Source organism: Manis javanica, chromosome 1 (genome assembly GCF_040802235.1).
Source record: "Manis javanica isolate MJ-LG chromosome 1, MJ_LKY, whole genome shotgun sequence".
NCBI classification, from domain to species: Eukaryota; Metazoa; Chordata; class Mammalia; order Pholidota; family Manidae; genus Manis; species Manis javanica.
Window position 1 is genome coordinate 191933287 of NC_133156.1, and position 14666 is coordinate 191947952.

Genomic DNA, 14666 nt, shown 5'->3' on the forward strand with positions numbered 1-14666 from the left:
GCAACATTATGGTTACTAGACTCCCCCTGTTAACAAGTCCCCACCACATACTCCATTACACTCACTGTCCATCAGCATAGTAAGATGCTATAGAATGTGATGCTAATTTATGCAAATACTATGTTGATACAATATCAAGATAGTCTTTTAAAATACTTAAAATGTTTCTGATTTCAGAGAATTAGAAACAGTTTATGAAGCTCAAAAATACTTAGTGCTTGAATAAGTTCCTGAATGTAGACAGTAATTTGATTATTTGTTACATGTAGAGTTTATCTGGGTTTTTCATTGTTAAACCACAATCCCAAAGCATATGAAAGCATTCTGTGTAACCAGTTATATTCTCAGCTGGATATAGACTGGGTAGAAATCTTAATTTGCATTTTTTAGAGTAACAATGGTTATTATATTCTTTTTTTCTTTAAAGAGCAATTAAATTTAGCCATTAGCTAAATTATTTTTTGTTTTCTACTTGCAGTTAGTAGTGTTTTATGGTTTTGAGTTAAATCACAATAGCTATTTAATTAATTATAGTGGATATGTACAATGGATATTACTTACAATAGATATAATCACTAATATCAGTGAAAATTGAACATTAAAAGAAATGATTTTACAAGTTGGCTCAAACATCTCTTTTGTTAAAAGCAACCCTGTAAACAGTCATAAGAGTGACTGGAAGTTTTAATTATTTGAATGATGTGGGCTTGTTAGATTATCGTGATATAATAGTGTTCTCAGTATAGTAGAGCAGTTTTAATAATATCATAACATATTTTTCTTTCCTTTTACCTCAATTCCTATCTATCACAATTTTAGGTTACAAACTAAATGTTAGAAATCATACCTGGGACTTCCCCAAACCTATTTATTGGCTCATGAGTAGATTTTGGGGGAATGTCAGGTTTTTATTCAGACATTTATCTGATACTAAATTGACAAGCATTTCAGAACATTAATACTTTTGGATTTAATGTTCTTCAACAATAAAGAAACATACAGCTTTTACACTGATTTCCCCAAAGTACCCATTATCAGGAAGAGAGTAGATGCAAACATTTTTAATCTGGATGAGGTTATTGTAATATGCACTTTTATAGTTTCTGAGCAATACACAGTCCTCTCTATTATATCTGTCTTCTGATGTATAAATCCTAGAACCTGACAGTTGTAGCTCAGAAAAACCCATTAGTATACTTTTGTCTAATGCTTTAAAAACTGTCTTAAATGCTATTTAAAAAGCTGTTTCTCAATTCTAAGAATATAAGGTCCATGAGCTGAGGAATTTTTGTCTACTTATTCTTTACCTTCTATATAATGTGTAAAAACTTTCAGATATAGTAGGCACTCAATACATTTAAAAAAATAATTGCAGGAATTCTTGCCTTTAGGTAGAAAAAGTGAAGTTTTTCATGTCAGTGAATTAACTTTTATGTTATTCAGAAAGCAGAATCTGTCACTGGGAAGAAATGATGTAGTTCAACTTAAGGAAGCCTACAAATGGATAACTCACCCCCTGTTTTCAGAGGAACTGGGTGTCCCCATTGATGGAAAGGTATTGCATCATCAGCACTGTTAATTTTATTCTCTTGTTTTACTAGATTTACTACATTTTATAGTAGAGTGTTGGTTAACCAAAAGATTCTTCTCTTTAAATAATACAATGAAAGATTTTTAAACTTTTAAAATGTTAATTTCTAACAGTCTTAAATTGAGGTTAAAGTTTTTCTTTCTTTTTTTTCCCCCAAGATTTCTTTGTGATCTAAGACAATGAGTGTAACAGGTGCAACATACTAATTGACTGTAAAAGGTTAGAGATGAATCTGTGCCTTTAGTATACTTACAGTTTAATTAGAGAGGTAGATTTACTGATACAAAGCAATATATAAATAACTATGAGCAAGTGTAGAATCATCTCTAGACTATTTACGTTTAGTTATCTGTGGCTAATCTTGTTTTCAAATATGCAGACAGAACCTATTCAACTAGAGTGAGCATGGGCTCATTCAATCCCACCTTGATGTCTCAGATCCCTTGGTTAATTTTTGGCAGAGACTGCCTTTGAAACCAGAACTCTTAACCATTTCCCCTATTCCAACCAACCTTGCTTCTTTCTGTCTCTAGAATGGATTAAATTTTAGGGAAGACCTCACCAGGTTTCAGATGTGGAAACAGGACATATTCCCAGCTCATCTTAAATTAGATTTTAATAGCATGGCCTTATTGCTTCATCATTTTGCTTGAAAGTAATTCCCTGAATATCAGATATACTCTATTGAAGTAAAATCTCAAAACCATGTTTCAAGGCTAAATAGTTTAATTTGTTGTTGTTGTATTTTTGCCTTTCTGAACTATATGGCTTTTTCCCATTGTTAGTAAGAATAAACACTGTTCTTTAAGGTGAATACTGAAAGAATAGAGAAGAAAACCACTTCACAGATAGTATGAAGAGGAAATGAGGTAATGAAAGTACTTTGGAAATTAGAGAAGTCATTGATGCAAAATATTTTCACCTCAAATATTTTCAGTTTTGAAGCACAAAAAATTTTACATGTTGAACTAGTGAGAACAGAAAATAGAAAACAAAAGATATGATAATGTTATAATAGATTCAGAATGAGTGAAGTTTTCTTAAGTAAAAGGAATGTGTTGTAATTTTTATTTTATTTTGTAAGTTAGACAGCAAAAAGGATAGCTATTGTGCTAGAGTAGCTAATATAAAACTCTATATAAAACTCAATAAAAAGTAAAATTGTTACATGGTATGGCACTTATATCATTTTCTCAGTGTGGAATTTTGTATATTCTCTGTGGAGTTTACTGTATTTAGAGTATGAAATTGTACTTTTTTTGTGTACAAAGATGTTCAATAACAGAAAAACTTACTGCAACTTGAATGTCCGGCAGTCCTTAGAACTGAAAGGATGTCCGTAATGTAATATTAATTGAATAAAGCAATTTTCCAAAAATATATTACTAGTTTTTCCTCAGTGGAGTGGGGTTGAAAACCCATCCCATGTTTATTTTACTATTTGTATGTATCACTTTTGTACAAAAATTTAAGATCTCTCCCTTAAAAATCAAATCCATGAAGAAGTTTGAACACTTAAAGAAAGAAAAGAAGCCTCATACCAAGTCTTTAAGCATGTGAATAAAGTGCTTTTTGCCTTGCTAATAATTCTAATCATAGTATAGTCGGGAACAATTTTCATTTCTTTCACTTCTCTCTTTGCAGTTCTCTGAATTCTCATTCATCTTCATACTTAATTTGTATACATGTCCAAAAATCATACACATTTATTTTAAAGTTTGTTTTAAACTTGTTTTTTTTGGTAGGATCACCAGTGATTGAGCTTTAGAAGTTAAAAAACTTGACAGCTGCCCGGTGAACAAGCTGATTTGAGAACAGTAGTCTTTCAGTTTTCCTTGTCACTTTTTTTTTGGAGCCAATCTTTGAGAGTTAATTTCTATTTCCATTCATAAGTTGTTAAATGTTGGTTTCCTTTTGTTCATTTTTAAACTGTGTTTATAATTTTTAGAGCTTGTTTGAAGTGAGTGTGGTCTTTGCTCACCCAGAAACAGTTGAGGATTGCCACTTCCTGTAAGTCGCCATGTAAATAACAATGTTAATTGTGTAACATTGCTAATCCTTTTCGGTTTTCAAGAAAATAGTATTGCCCCTCTTTCTAATGAGCATATTAGAACCTCATGTCTTAGTAGGTGTAACATGTGCTAATATAAGGGTCTAGGCAAACCAATGAAGCTCATAGAGGGATTTGTTTTATCTGCTCTTGATATCCTGAATTTAACAGCCATGTTGTATAAAATATATTTGAATTGTATCCAACCCAAAATAAACTCATTAATCTTTTTATATTAACTTGAATTTTACTTAGACGTGCACTATGCCCAGATTGTTTCAAGCCAGCCAAAAACAAACAGGTAGGAATTCCTGCTCTTTATCTTTTAGTGAGTTTTGTCTGAGCTCAATATTCAAATTAACAACAAAGAGGGTATACATTGGATATGTTGGCAATCTATTATACAAAGAATCAGTCTTTAAATATTTCCATTCGCTACGTTTATTTGTTTGTTTGTTTGTTTGTTTGTTTCAATGCTTTAATACCTTTGCCTCTGGCCAGGAAGTCATAACACAAACATTCTCATATTTGTATCATTGTCTGGGTTGTTTCTCTGATGTTCTTAAATTTAGAACCAGTGTTTCAATGTTACCCGTTGGGGGAAATTCAGCTTTTAGATTTTAATCCCCAAAATTACATCACCTGGGAAAAATCTGTGTTAGGTATCATCAGCATTCCAAATTTTTGTCTAATATCCATCTTCTAGAAATAGGTATTTAAAAACATAATCCAACATAAATTATTTTGTTTAGTACAGTCCTGAATTAATGCAACTTATTTCAGGCTGTGGGCATTTTATTTAAACTCCCCTTTACTGAGCTGGTCTTCATATGACTGAGCAAAGTAGTTAGTATGTATTTTTAGTGTCTATTATGCCAGGATAAAAATGGCATGGCACAGTGTTGGCAAGCTTTCACGCCCCAGATACTTACCTGGTTTTGTGCAGAGACTCAGGCATTTCTAGTCTTACTGACACCCATTTTGCTCTTGTGATTGTTAAAAAGAATATAAGCTTATTGCAAGAGATACATCTGTTGGTCTCTGTTTTTCTTTTCCTGATTGCTGGGCCTTTTAGAACTGGGGGGGACCAGTTTGTAACATTTGCCAAATGCCCTGTACAGAAATAATTAGAAATGCAGACTAAGCCTGAAGCATTGCCTCCCTCCTTTTCTCACATCATGGTACATGTAGAACATTACCATGTTTGTTCAGCAACCTGAGCTTAAAACAGATGATGTTCCTCTAAGTTGGAAGCAGTAGGCCTGGGGGTTCCCACTGTCCTAGGCCCTGCCACTCAGCCCTTGTGAACAAAAGGGATTGTCATCTCGGCACAACTGCAGCGCACTGCTCTGCCATCCCAGTTGGAAAGCTGCCCAAATGACCTGTAAGCCATATTTATTTTGAAGATCTGGTTTTATTTTTTGTTATCTTTGAGGAAATATATAAGTTCCAGCATCAAATAATATAATAAGAGAATTTTTGTCAAAGCATCGTAGACACCACACTATTTGACCAGTAGGAGTTGCATATACTCTTTAATGTAGTTTCCTGCCTCACAGCTGGGAGTAAATTGAATCATCTTTTGAGATTCGTTCAGGCCTGTGATTTCGTATCTTAACAAATATACACTTAATTTTCAGATCTCACACTACAACACCTTGGGTTTTCCCCAGAATATGGTTTAGAAAATCATTGCTTGAGGATAAGCTGTTGAGATGCCTATATTGTGCCTCTTTTCAGTCAAGTGTGATTTCTCCTAACAGAGGAGATAACTGTGCTTTGTCACAGTAAGCCATGTGCATAAGCACTAATTAGTCCTAGTATGTGTGGCATGCAGTTTGGCTTGTCTTTTAAAAAACCCAAAGTGGGGCATTTGTTGTAGATGCCCTTATATTCCGTAGAGTGGATTTGTTTACTTTGCCTGTGGCTGGGGAGTGATGAGTTGCTGGGTGTCAGGGCAGGCTGGTTGGCTTTGTTTTAGCCTTTTCCCTGGCAGCCAACTCCTAAATTATATAGTGGGGCCCCTGAAGGGATGTAGGGAAGAAAAAGCAGATGAATCAATTTCAATTCCTTTTGAGGTCTGAGAAAAAATATTCAAAGCACATTTCCTGCAATGTCATCATATTTTTATTTGAAAAATACATTTTGATGGAAGTGGGACAGTGCAGTAAAGAGGGCACATTCTGCTAGATCCACCTGGCATTGCAGACATAGAAAAGAAGGATTGTAGGTAGGGGTGTGTCAGTTGCACAACTGACAGAATGAATGGTTATGTTTTACTTATTTTCTTGGAGCTATTAAATGTTTCTCCCCGATAAGTATGGCTTAAAATAATGTATTTTCTCCAACCCTGTTCTGTGTTTTACCTCTCATGTTTTCTTGTCTAGGTGATAAAATGTCTTTTCTTCTCATTTTACCCTATATAGTCAGTATTCACTAGAATGGCAGTTATGAAAGCTTTGAATAAGATAAAAGAAGAGGATTTCTGCAAGTAAGTAAAAGTATAGAAACAAGGGAGTATTATGGAATTATACAATAAAGGGAATGTTAGAGATAATCTGGATTATCTCTAAAACAAGAGTGGATATATTTCAGGGACTAGGACTGTGTCTTAGTCATTGTTTATAGCCCCAATCCCTGGCTTGGTACCTGGCATGTAGTGGTGTTCAGTATGTGTTTGTCAGATTAATATTTGAATTTATGAATCAAATCCAACTTCTTTATCTCTTAGAAGAGGATATTGAAGTCTAAAAAGGGAGTTGACTTGCCTGAGATCTCAACTGGGAAATCGTGAATTTAGAAAGAGGTGTCATGCCTCTCCAGCCCAGTGGTCACCCCATTACATCCCTAGTATTACTTGTCTTTAGAAGAGGGAGAAAAAGGCTCTTGAGTTTCCTTACTTGTTTAAATATGCTGAAATACAATGAAACTTATATTTTCAATTCTTAATATGTTCATTTTATTTAATAAAATATCATTGTAGTTATCCTTTCAGAATACCCTCAAATAAATTTCAAACAATGAAACTCTGAGGAACATTTCATAGATTTTACTGACTAAAAATGAGTCTCAGGATGGAAATACTTCCATTAAGTTTTAGAAAGTAAAAATAGTTACTCTCTACAGGCAGTAGTTCCTGAGTTTCTAAGTGGTTTCTTTGCTAAGACATCTTGAGAAACTATGAAAATTTTCAGCCAAGAATTTTGAATTAAGTCCACTTCTAGTCATTTACAGGTAGACAACAGTTCATGGCTTTAGATGTTCCCAGACAGTGGACGGAGAATAAAGCCATACATTTCTCTTTCCTGTCTGTCCTCAGTTGTTCTGAAATTTCTTAGCTAAAAGGGCAGCCTGCCACATTCCACTTTCTCTGGCTCTGTGGTCTGATTCCCAGGGTCATAGTTGAAATGAGAAGGAAAAAAAGAGAAAAATGGTGGAGTACCCTCCCCACAGGTGAAGCTTATTCAAGTGAGCAACCTCTCACAATTACCTAACCGACTGAGGAGTTTATAAGCCAGCAGCAAGTGTTTGTGGAGAGCAAAATGGCTGAAAAACCTGGAGAGGCTCCCACTTCCTACATACAGATTTCCCTCCCAACCTCAAGGCTGTTGGAAATGATCATCTGGGAACCTGAGGCCTCCTGAGCATGAGAGGTAGTAGCAGAGCCCTGATTTACTTAGGGCAGCTCTCATGTAGTAAAATGTATTCCAGAGGCCTAAAAGTCCCTACAGTTCCAAAACTTAAAGTTAGGGAAAGGCTTAGGCCTTGAGAGACTTAGGCTCTGTGTGTGTCAGACAATGCTGAATTCATCTAGTTATGTTCTTCAATATCATGTCCAGAAAATAGTAGCTTTAAAATTTATTTTGTTTTGCAGGCAGTTTCCTTGTCCTCCAAAGTCACCAAAGGCTGTATGCACTGTTCTTGAAATTGAGTGTGCTCATGGTGCTGTTTTTGTGGCTGGTAAAATATTTAGTCTAGAATATTCTTACACTGTTAACTTAATCTACATTCTGAAAAAACTCAACTAACTGTTCCTCTGTTTTCCTTCTTATTGTTGTTCCTCTGTTCCAATTAGTTAACTCTCAGGAGAACTAGAAGTGATAGGCAAGCCTGTGTTAGGCCCATAGGCACTCTAAGGATCACTCAGGACATCTGTTACTTGAAATGCCATGCCAAAGCGAAATGCTACTTCCCGGGTTTTCACTGTTTTTCCAACAGAGATGGTCTAGTAGAAATAGCAGGTACACGTAGAGACCTGAAACACAACTGTGGAAAGGCTGTTTACAAGAAAGTAAACTTGAAAAAATAATTTTGTTATTTACGAAATGACTTGGTTTCTGCCTAAAGAAAAAATAGTTGCATTGATGTTCCCAAGAGGTAATTTAGTAGATAATTTTTGTTTTGAAAGCTACAGCTGTTTCCTAGTAATAGCTGAAATGAAATTGCTTATTAGTCTTGACTGTAATACTCTGCCCTCGGGTAATGAAAGCTGCCTGCCTTAGTGTAGCTTTGTAATAAAGCAGTGAGTCATATTCGTTAGGGTGGTTTTTTTTCTTGATCACCAAAACTTCAAAATTTTCTGTATTTGAACTCATTGGAATATGTTATCACCAATGACTATTACACTGAAAGTATCATTAATCAGGCATAAAAGCAGTAGTTGCTCTTTTTCTTTTAATGATCTTTGGTGTGTTCCATAATATTATAACTTGTTCGGTCAGCCAAACAGATAGTGAGTATAGTGAACATCCATTTGATGATTCATTTCATGTCTTTAGCTATCTCTTCTATTGTTACCTTAAATCTTTTCATTTAATTATCTGTAGATCTATGTGCTGGCTCCCCAAGTTAGATTGAGAGTCAGTTGAAGGCTAAGCCTTGTTTTATGTCTTGACACCTAACGTACTGGCCCTCAGTAGATGTTGCTTTTCTTTTTATCCTGTTGTGTCAATCACACTGTCCCATCCAGGCCACCTTAATATTTCTTTGGCAGGGAGATACAATAAATATGCGAGGGATCTACCACAAACTCCATGGATAATTGATGGAGAAAGGAAACTGGAATCTTCAGTGGAAGAATTAATTTCAGATCATCTTTTGACAGTATTCAAAGCAGACAGTAAGTGTTGTAGCATTCATATTTTAAATATATTGTGATTCATGAATAGATTTCTTAAAGGTGACGGAAAGATTTCTAAATTTTGTAAATTTAGGAGGTCTCATGTCCTAAGCTCCTCTGACCTGGGCTGGGTTTGAGCCAAGGGCACAAGGATTTCTTTCCTCTTTCTGAAGGACTGCTCTTTCCTGGGCCAGTTCACAACAACCGAAACTCCTTCAAGGGAACATACTAAGCTCTGACCTTGGGATACCTCCGCCTCAGCTTCTTTTTGGGAATATGAGGAAATTAAAACACAACTGCCACATCCAGTGTTTGTTCAAGAATGATCACTGGCAAATGCCTAGCTTCTATGTTAACTGCTAAAATGTTGAGAGAGAAAGTTTAAGCCTAGAGAAAATACATCACTTGCTACCATTTTACAAAGACTTAATAGCAGTTGTGTTGTTTAAATTTCCTAGGTATTAATGACCCCAGGTTTGTAAGATGAGTCAGATCCTGTGAGCTTTACGTTTTCTTTGTCTCAATAGGCCTAGCATAAAGCCTTTTGCTATCAACTAGGCTTGATTAGCCTAGAGAAAAGGGACTAAGATTTCAATCTTAGGAAATCATGCTGTGCATAAGGAAAAACTGTAGGCCTTGAGTAAGTAATGATTTCCTTTAAGTGGATACCCTAGCATAATTAGGACACCTTTTTTGAGGAACCAACTAGACATCCATCCTCCTTTCTGAAAAACCTAAGGCGAGGCTGCTTTAGGACTGGTGAGTAATGACTGAGATGAGGTGGCTGCCCCTGCCAGCTCACCGGCTCGAGAGGAAAGAGAAGTACTTCAAGCCACATCCCTCTTATGTTTCGTGGCCTATCAACTAGGTGGGCCCTCTTTTTAAGGGTCTTTAAGAATTGTTTACTGAATGAAGAAGAAGAAAACCTAGCTATCTAATGTTTTCCAAAATTTTAGCAGTTAAGACTGTTATTGCCATGAGATTTTACCTACTTAATTTTAATATTTATACTCTGGTTATCTTATAAAACTTCTCTAAGTTGTGAAGAAGTAAAAATTAAGCTTTAGCACAAAAAAATATTTTCAAACTCTTTTTGGGAACTTTTATAAGCTAATTTATGAATTTGGGGTTTCTGGTCTGATTCAGTGGTAGACCTGTTTCTGTGTGTCCTGTTCAGTCTCTCTACCCCTACCGGTCATGGGTTATGGCTCAGCCACTGTGGATCCCGTTTCCTTGACCTCATGGATGGTTTGGAGATGGAACTGGACAGGTGTAAAACAAACCACAGCCGCTGGGAGCCAGTATCTTTCAGCTTCCCAGGCACCATCTGGAACTCTCCATGTAGCTGTCCATCCCTACTTAGCATCACTCTTGTCTATTGACTCTAACTGGAAGCTACTGATGTTGCTCTGGGTTTATTAGCTGCTTAACAGTGGAGTATAAACATGGAATGGAAGGTTCTTTGGGACTTAATGGTCCACAGAATCCTACTCCCTGTTTGGCCTGGATTCTCTGCTTGGAGACGACCCTGGCCTTGTGTCCCGTACAGCTGCCTGCTTGACCCGTCCTTGGGTGGTAATGCAGCACAGGCTAGCCAGACTTCTGAGCCTAACTAGCTCTAGCCCTCACCTGACTGCCCTGGTTGCTTCTCTCTGTGAGACCCACAGCTTTGTACCCCGAGGGGCAGAGAGGAGCCCACTTTACCCTGGCAGTTCATGACATGCAACAAAGAATCTATCTTTCCAACAAGTGTGTTGGCCTTGGCTCGCTGAAGGGATTTCCTAAAGGTGATGGAAGGGTGAAATACTACTTGCATTACAGCTGAAGATCCCTGTTAATCTGCAGTACAGTTTTCACAGGACTTTTCAAACCTTTTTTCTAAAATCTACATGGGACCTTGGCATATAATCTTTCCTGGGAGAAGAATGGCGTCAAAATGGCCTTCACTGTCTGTCTGCGTTTCCCATCTGTTCTTCCCAACAATCTTGTTCTCCCCTGTCTGTGCTCTCCAAAGTGGCCGGGCCACCAAGGAGCACATCCAAAGCTCACAGCTAGTATTGCAGTTGTGCCTCTAGGGCTGGAGCATTCCTGTACTATTCCTGTGCCAGCGCTACCCGCTGTCTTACAGTCCATGTCCCGCCACAAGACAGTAGGCTCTGCAAGAAGGACTATGTCCATCTTGTTTACCCTTGTCTCCCCAGCATCTAGCACAGTGCCTTGCACATACACGCCATAGATCCAAAGATACTTGTTCCTGAATAAGTAAAACAGGATGTGAGCCTGAGTCCTAGCCTTCAAGCTCTATGTTCAGAGACCTTAAACTTTACCAAACCCTAATGACTGATGAGGGTTCCTCAGACATCCCAACCTTTGCCACCCCTGGTCCCAGAAGGCTGACCTAGCTTTCCCTGTGGGCATGGCTCTGAGCACTTCCCACCGGCTTGGTGGCAGTGCAGTGTGCACGGGGGCAGAGAGACTCTGGAGTCTGCCACTTACCAGTACTGTGATCTTTGGCAGGTTACTTATCCTGTCTCCATTTCACCTTCCTTGTAAGTGAAATGGGGGTAATGACAGTACTTACCTTATAGTATGAACATACAGAAAGCATTTGAAATGATGCCTCCTCGGGGTCATGCTTGCTATGGTGATGATGGCAAGATCATACAGGTCGGTGTCTATAAACGTTGTTATGTAACCGCCACCATTCCACGGCCCCTTTTTTAAACCAATTTCCCTTTCCCATATTTGCAGCTTTTAGTTTGTGGATCACTATCTTAGCATGGACACTCACTTTATTGTGATCCCATCTTAGATTTGCTTATGCAATAAATTTGCTTCTAGGGTAAAACTTTTTTTCCCTTCCCCTTCCTCTCACAGTGTTTAATTCTCAAGTAAATGTTTGTGCTTTATTTTGTTTTAAAGAAAAAGAATGAAGATGATAGATTTTTCGCCATAAGCTTGTGACTGGGTTAGTGGCAGGGCCTTCCTCCGAACAGCACCCTGCCTTCGGCTTTCCCAGGGGATGGTAGTGTGGGATAATAATTAAGGTCTGGCTTTGACATCAGAAACATCTTAGCTCTGCTACTTAATCATGTGACCTTGAGAAAAGTACTTAACCTTTCAGAAGCTTGGTGTTCTTTAACTAAATACCTACTTTATAAGGTTATGTAAGGACTAAATAAAATAATGTATGTAAAATTTTTAGCTTAGTTCCTGGCATAAATCAGTGCTCAATAAATGGTATTTATTATTATTATTGCTATTATTAGAAGGGATTGGGATTAGAGATGAGATGATGACTATCCCTTGGCATTCTCCTGTGGATTTTTCTAGACAAATTAGGTTTCTACAAAAGGCTGGGAGTGGAAGTTCTAGGACTATTATGTGTCTGATTTTTTTTTTCCTGCTTTGAAAAGGTTTTAATTTTTCATCCTCTGGAAGAGAAGATGTAGATGTGAGAACATTAGGAAATGGTAAGACTGTAACAGCATTACTTGACTAGAACTAACTTTCAGATTATCACCCTTTTCAGACAGCATATTTACTGAAATCTAATCAAAACTACAGTGGGCAGAGCTCAGAGCTTCTCCAAGTAAGGAAGCTTTATGGATTACAGAGCTACCTTTGTAAACCATATGGTCATGTTTTAACAGGCATCGTTTTCCTCAGAAGCCATCCTTATTGCACACCTGTAGGTTATAAAGGGTCTTTCTGAACATTAACAAGGAGATGCCTGATTTTTTTCCAAAAGCTTGATTATTTACCATTCCATTTACTAACATTTCAGCAGTACCAATAGTTTTCAAAATGCACATATTCATTTAAAAAGGGATGCTGTTTATTTAGCCTTCATTTCTCTCATTTTACATTGTTGTATTAGAAGAAAGAATATGAAAGTTCCTCCTGAGCTATTTGAGATTTATAGTCTCTTCTTCTCATGGACTCACAGCTTTTCCATGTAACTAGTGAATAGGCTATGAGGATGGGTTCAACTTGGCGTACCTGGGCAGTGCTGTGTGTGACAATTGTACATTTGTGTCATTAAGACAATTAGTGGTGGTTTGGATTTTATTTTGTAATTAACACAGGCTTGTTCATGGACCTTTGGGAAAGCAGCCATTTTCACAGATTGCCGGTGCTAGGGTTTAACAGCGCCCAGAAAGCCCCTTGATTCTTTTCACACATTCTTCCCTCCCCCAGATGTAGTCATTGTCACTAAACTTTCAGTCCTGTAGAGCTCAACTCGTTTTTTCACACCTCCTAACCCTCTTGCATTAGCTCAAATGTTAACTCCATCAACACGTTTCTGTTTCATGACGGGGTGTGTGCTGCCAGGAAGGCCCTTTGCAATTGAGCTGGTGAATCCTCATAGAATACATTTCACTTCACAAGAAATTAAGGAACTTCAGCAGGTAAACCACTTCATGACATGGAAATCGTCATGTTTCTGTAACTCTGTAACTGAACGAGAATTGCTAATTTTTTCTTTTTCTGCTACTACAGAAAATTAATAACTCGTCTAACAAAATCCAAGTCCGTGACTTGCAGCTTGTCACAAGGTAAGGGTAGGCTTCCTGGAGATGATTTCCAAAGCGAAGTTTTAGTTATAGATCATGTATTTGATAAAAGAATTATATTCAGAGTATATAAAGAACTCTTACAACTCAATAATAAGAAAACAAACCAATGAAAAATGGGGAGATTATTAAGTGGACATTTCTCCAAAGAAGATATATATAGAAATAAGCAATGAATATAAGAAAGGCTCAGTGTCATTAACCATTAGGGAAATGCAAATTAAAGCCACAGTGAGATCCCATCTCACACTCACTAGGATGGCTATAATAAAAAAGACAGAAAATAACCCTGATAATAAATAATAATCCTTATTGACAAGGATATGGAGAACTTGGAACCCTCATTTATTGCTCTGGGATTGTTAAGTGCAGCCAGTTTAGAAAACAGTTGGGCAGTTTCTCAAAAAGTTAAACATAAAATTACCATATGAGCTAGCAATTCCACTTCTAGATATGATAATGAAAGAGAAATGAAAATGTATTCCTACACAAACACTTCTACATGACTGTTCATAGTAGCATTATTCTTCATAGCAAAAAGGTAGAAACAGCTCAATTATCCATAAAAGATGGTATAGCCATTACAATGGAATATTACTCTGTAATAAAAAGGGATGAAGTACTGATACATGCTATAAAATGGATGAACCTTGACATTATGAAGTGAAAGAAGCCAGACACCAAAGATCACATACTATGTGATTCCATTTTATATGACATGTTAAAAGTAAGAAAATCCGTGGAGACAAAAAGTTGATCAGTGATTGCCAAGGGCTGGAAGAAACAGGGAATGGGAAGTGACTGCAGATAGGTAAAGAGTTTCTTTTTGGGGTGATGAAAATATTCTAAAGTTAGATCGTAGTGATCGCTGCACAACTCTGTAAACTTACTAAGAACTGCTGAACTGAATATGGGAATTCCATGTTAACTATACCTCAATAAAGTCATTTTAAAGAATGGGAAGTTTGGAGCAAGGCTTGTGTGTATTTTATATACTCAGATAAACTTTCTTTTATTGTTTTTGTTTAGAGAGGCAATAGGACATATGAAAGAAGGTGAAGAAGAGAAGACCAAGTCCTACAGTGCCTTAATATGGACAAATAAAGCAATACAGAAGAAAGACATTGATTTTCTACATGATATAAAGGTACTTAAGGCTCTAAATCTTTTAATTTTATTATTCTACTACCTATAAGAGTCCTCTATCTTCCAGTTTATTATCAGCATGTCACAGAGGAAAAGCTCTGGGGACTGAGACCCAGTTTTAAATCCTGGCTTTGCCATTTACTGGTTGAGTGGCTGGGCAACTCATCTAACCTACTGGAGAGG

The 14666-nt window shown here is 37.0% G+C and overlaps 1 protein-coding gene across 5 annotated transcripts in view; it reads left to right on the plus strand.

The window, feature by feature from the left end:
- The window catches only part of PUS10 (pseudouridine synthase 10), an 82500-nt gene that overhangs the window by 55846 nt on the left and 11988 nt on the right, over positions 1-14666 (plus strand). For 4 of the 5 annotated variants that reach the window (XM_036996633.2, XM_036996632.2, XM_036996634.2 and 1 more), the window contains exons 6-15: positions 1444-1555; positions 3540-3601; positions 3897-3942; positions 6068-6132; positions 7516-7601; positions 8635-8760; positions 12177-12233; positions 13096-13172; positions 13264-13319; positions 14367-14484. In XM_036996633.2, the coding sequence (XP_036852528.2) occupies positions 1444-1555; positions 3540-3601; positions 3897-3942; positions 6068-6132; positions 7516-7601; positions 8635-8760; positions 12177-12233; positions 13096-13172; positions 13264-13319; positions 14367-14484 (805 nt within the window). The remainder of the gene's footprint in view (positions 1-1443; positions 1556-3539; positions 3602-3896; positions 3943-6067; positions 6133-7515; positions 7602-8634; positions 8761-12176; positions 12234-13095; positions 13173-13263; positions 13320-14366; positions 14485-14666) is intronic. The other variant, XM_036996636.2, reaches the window with a different exon arrangement.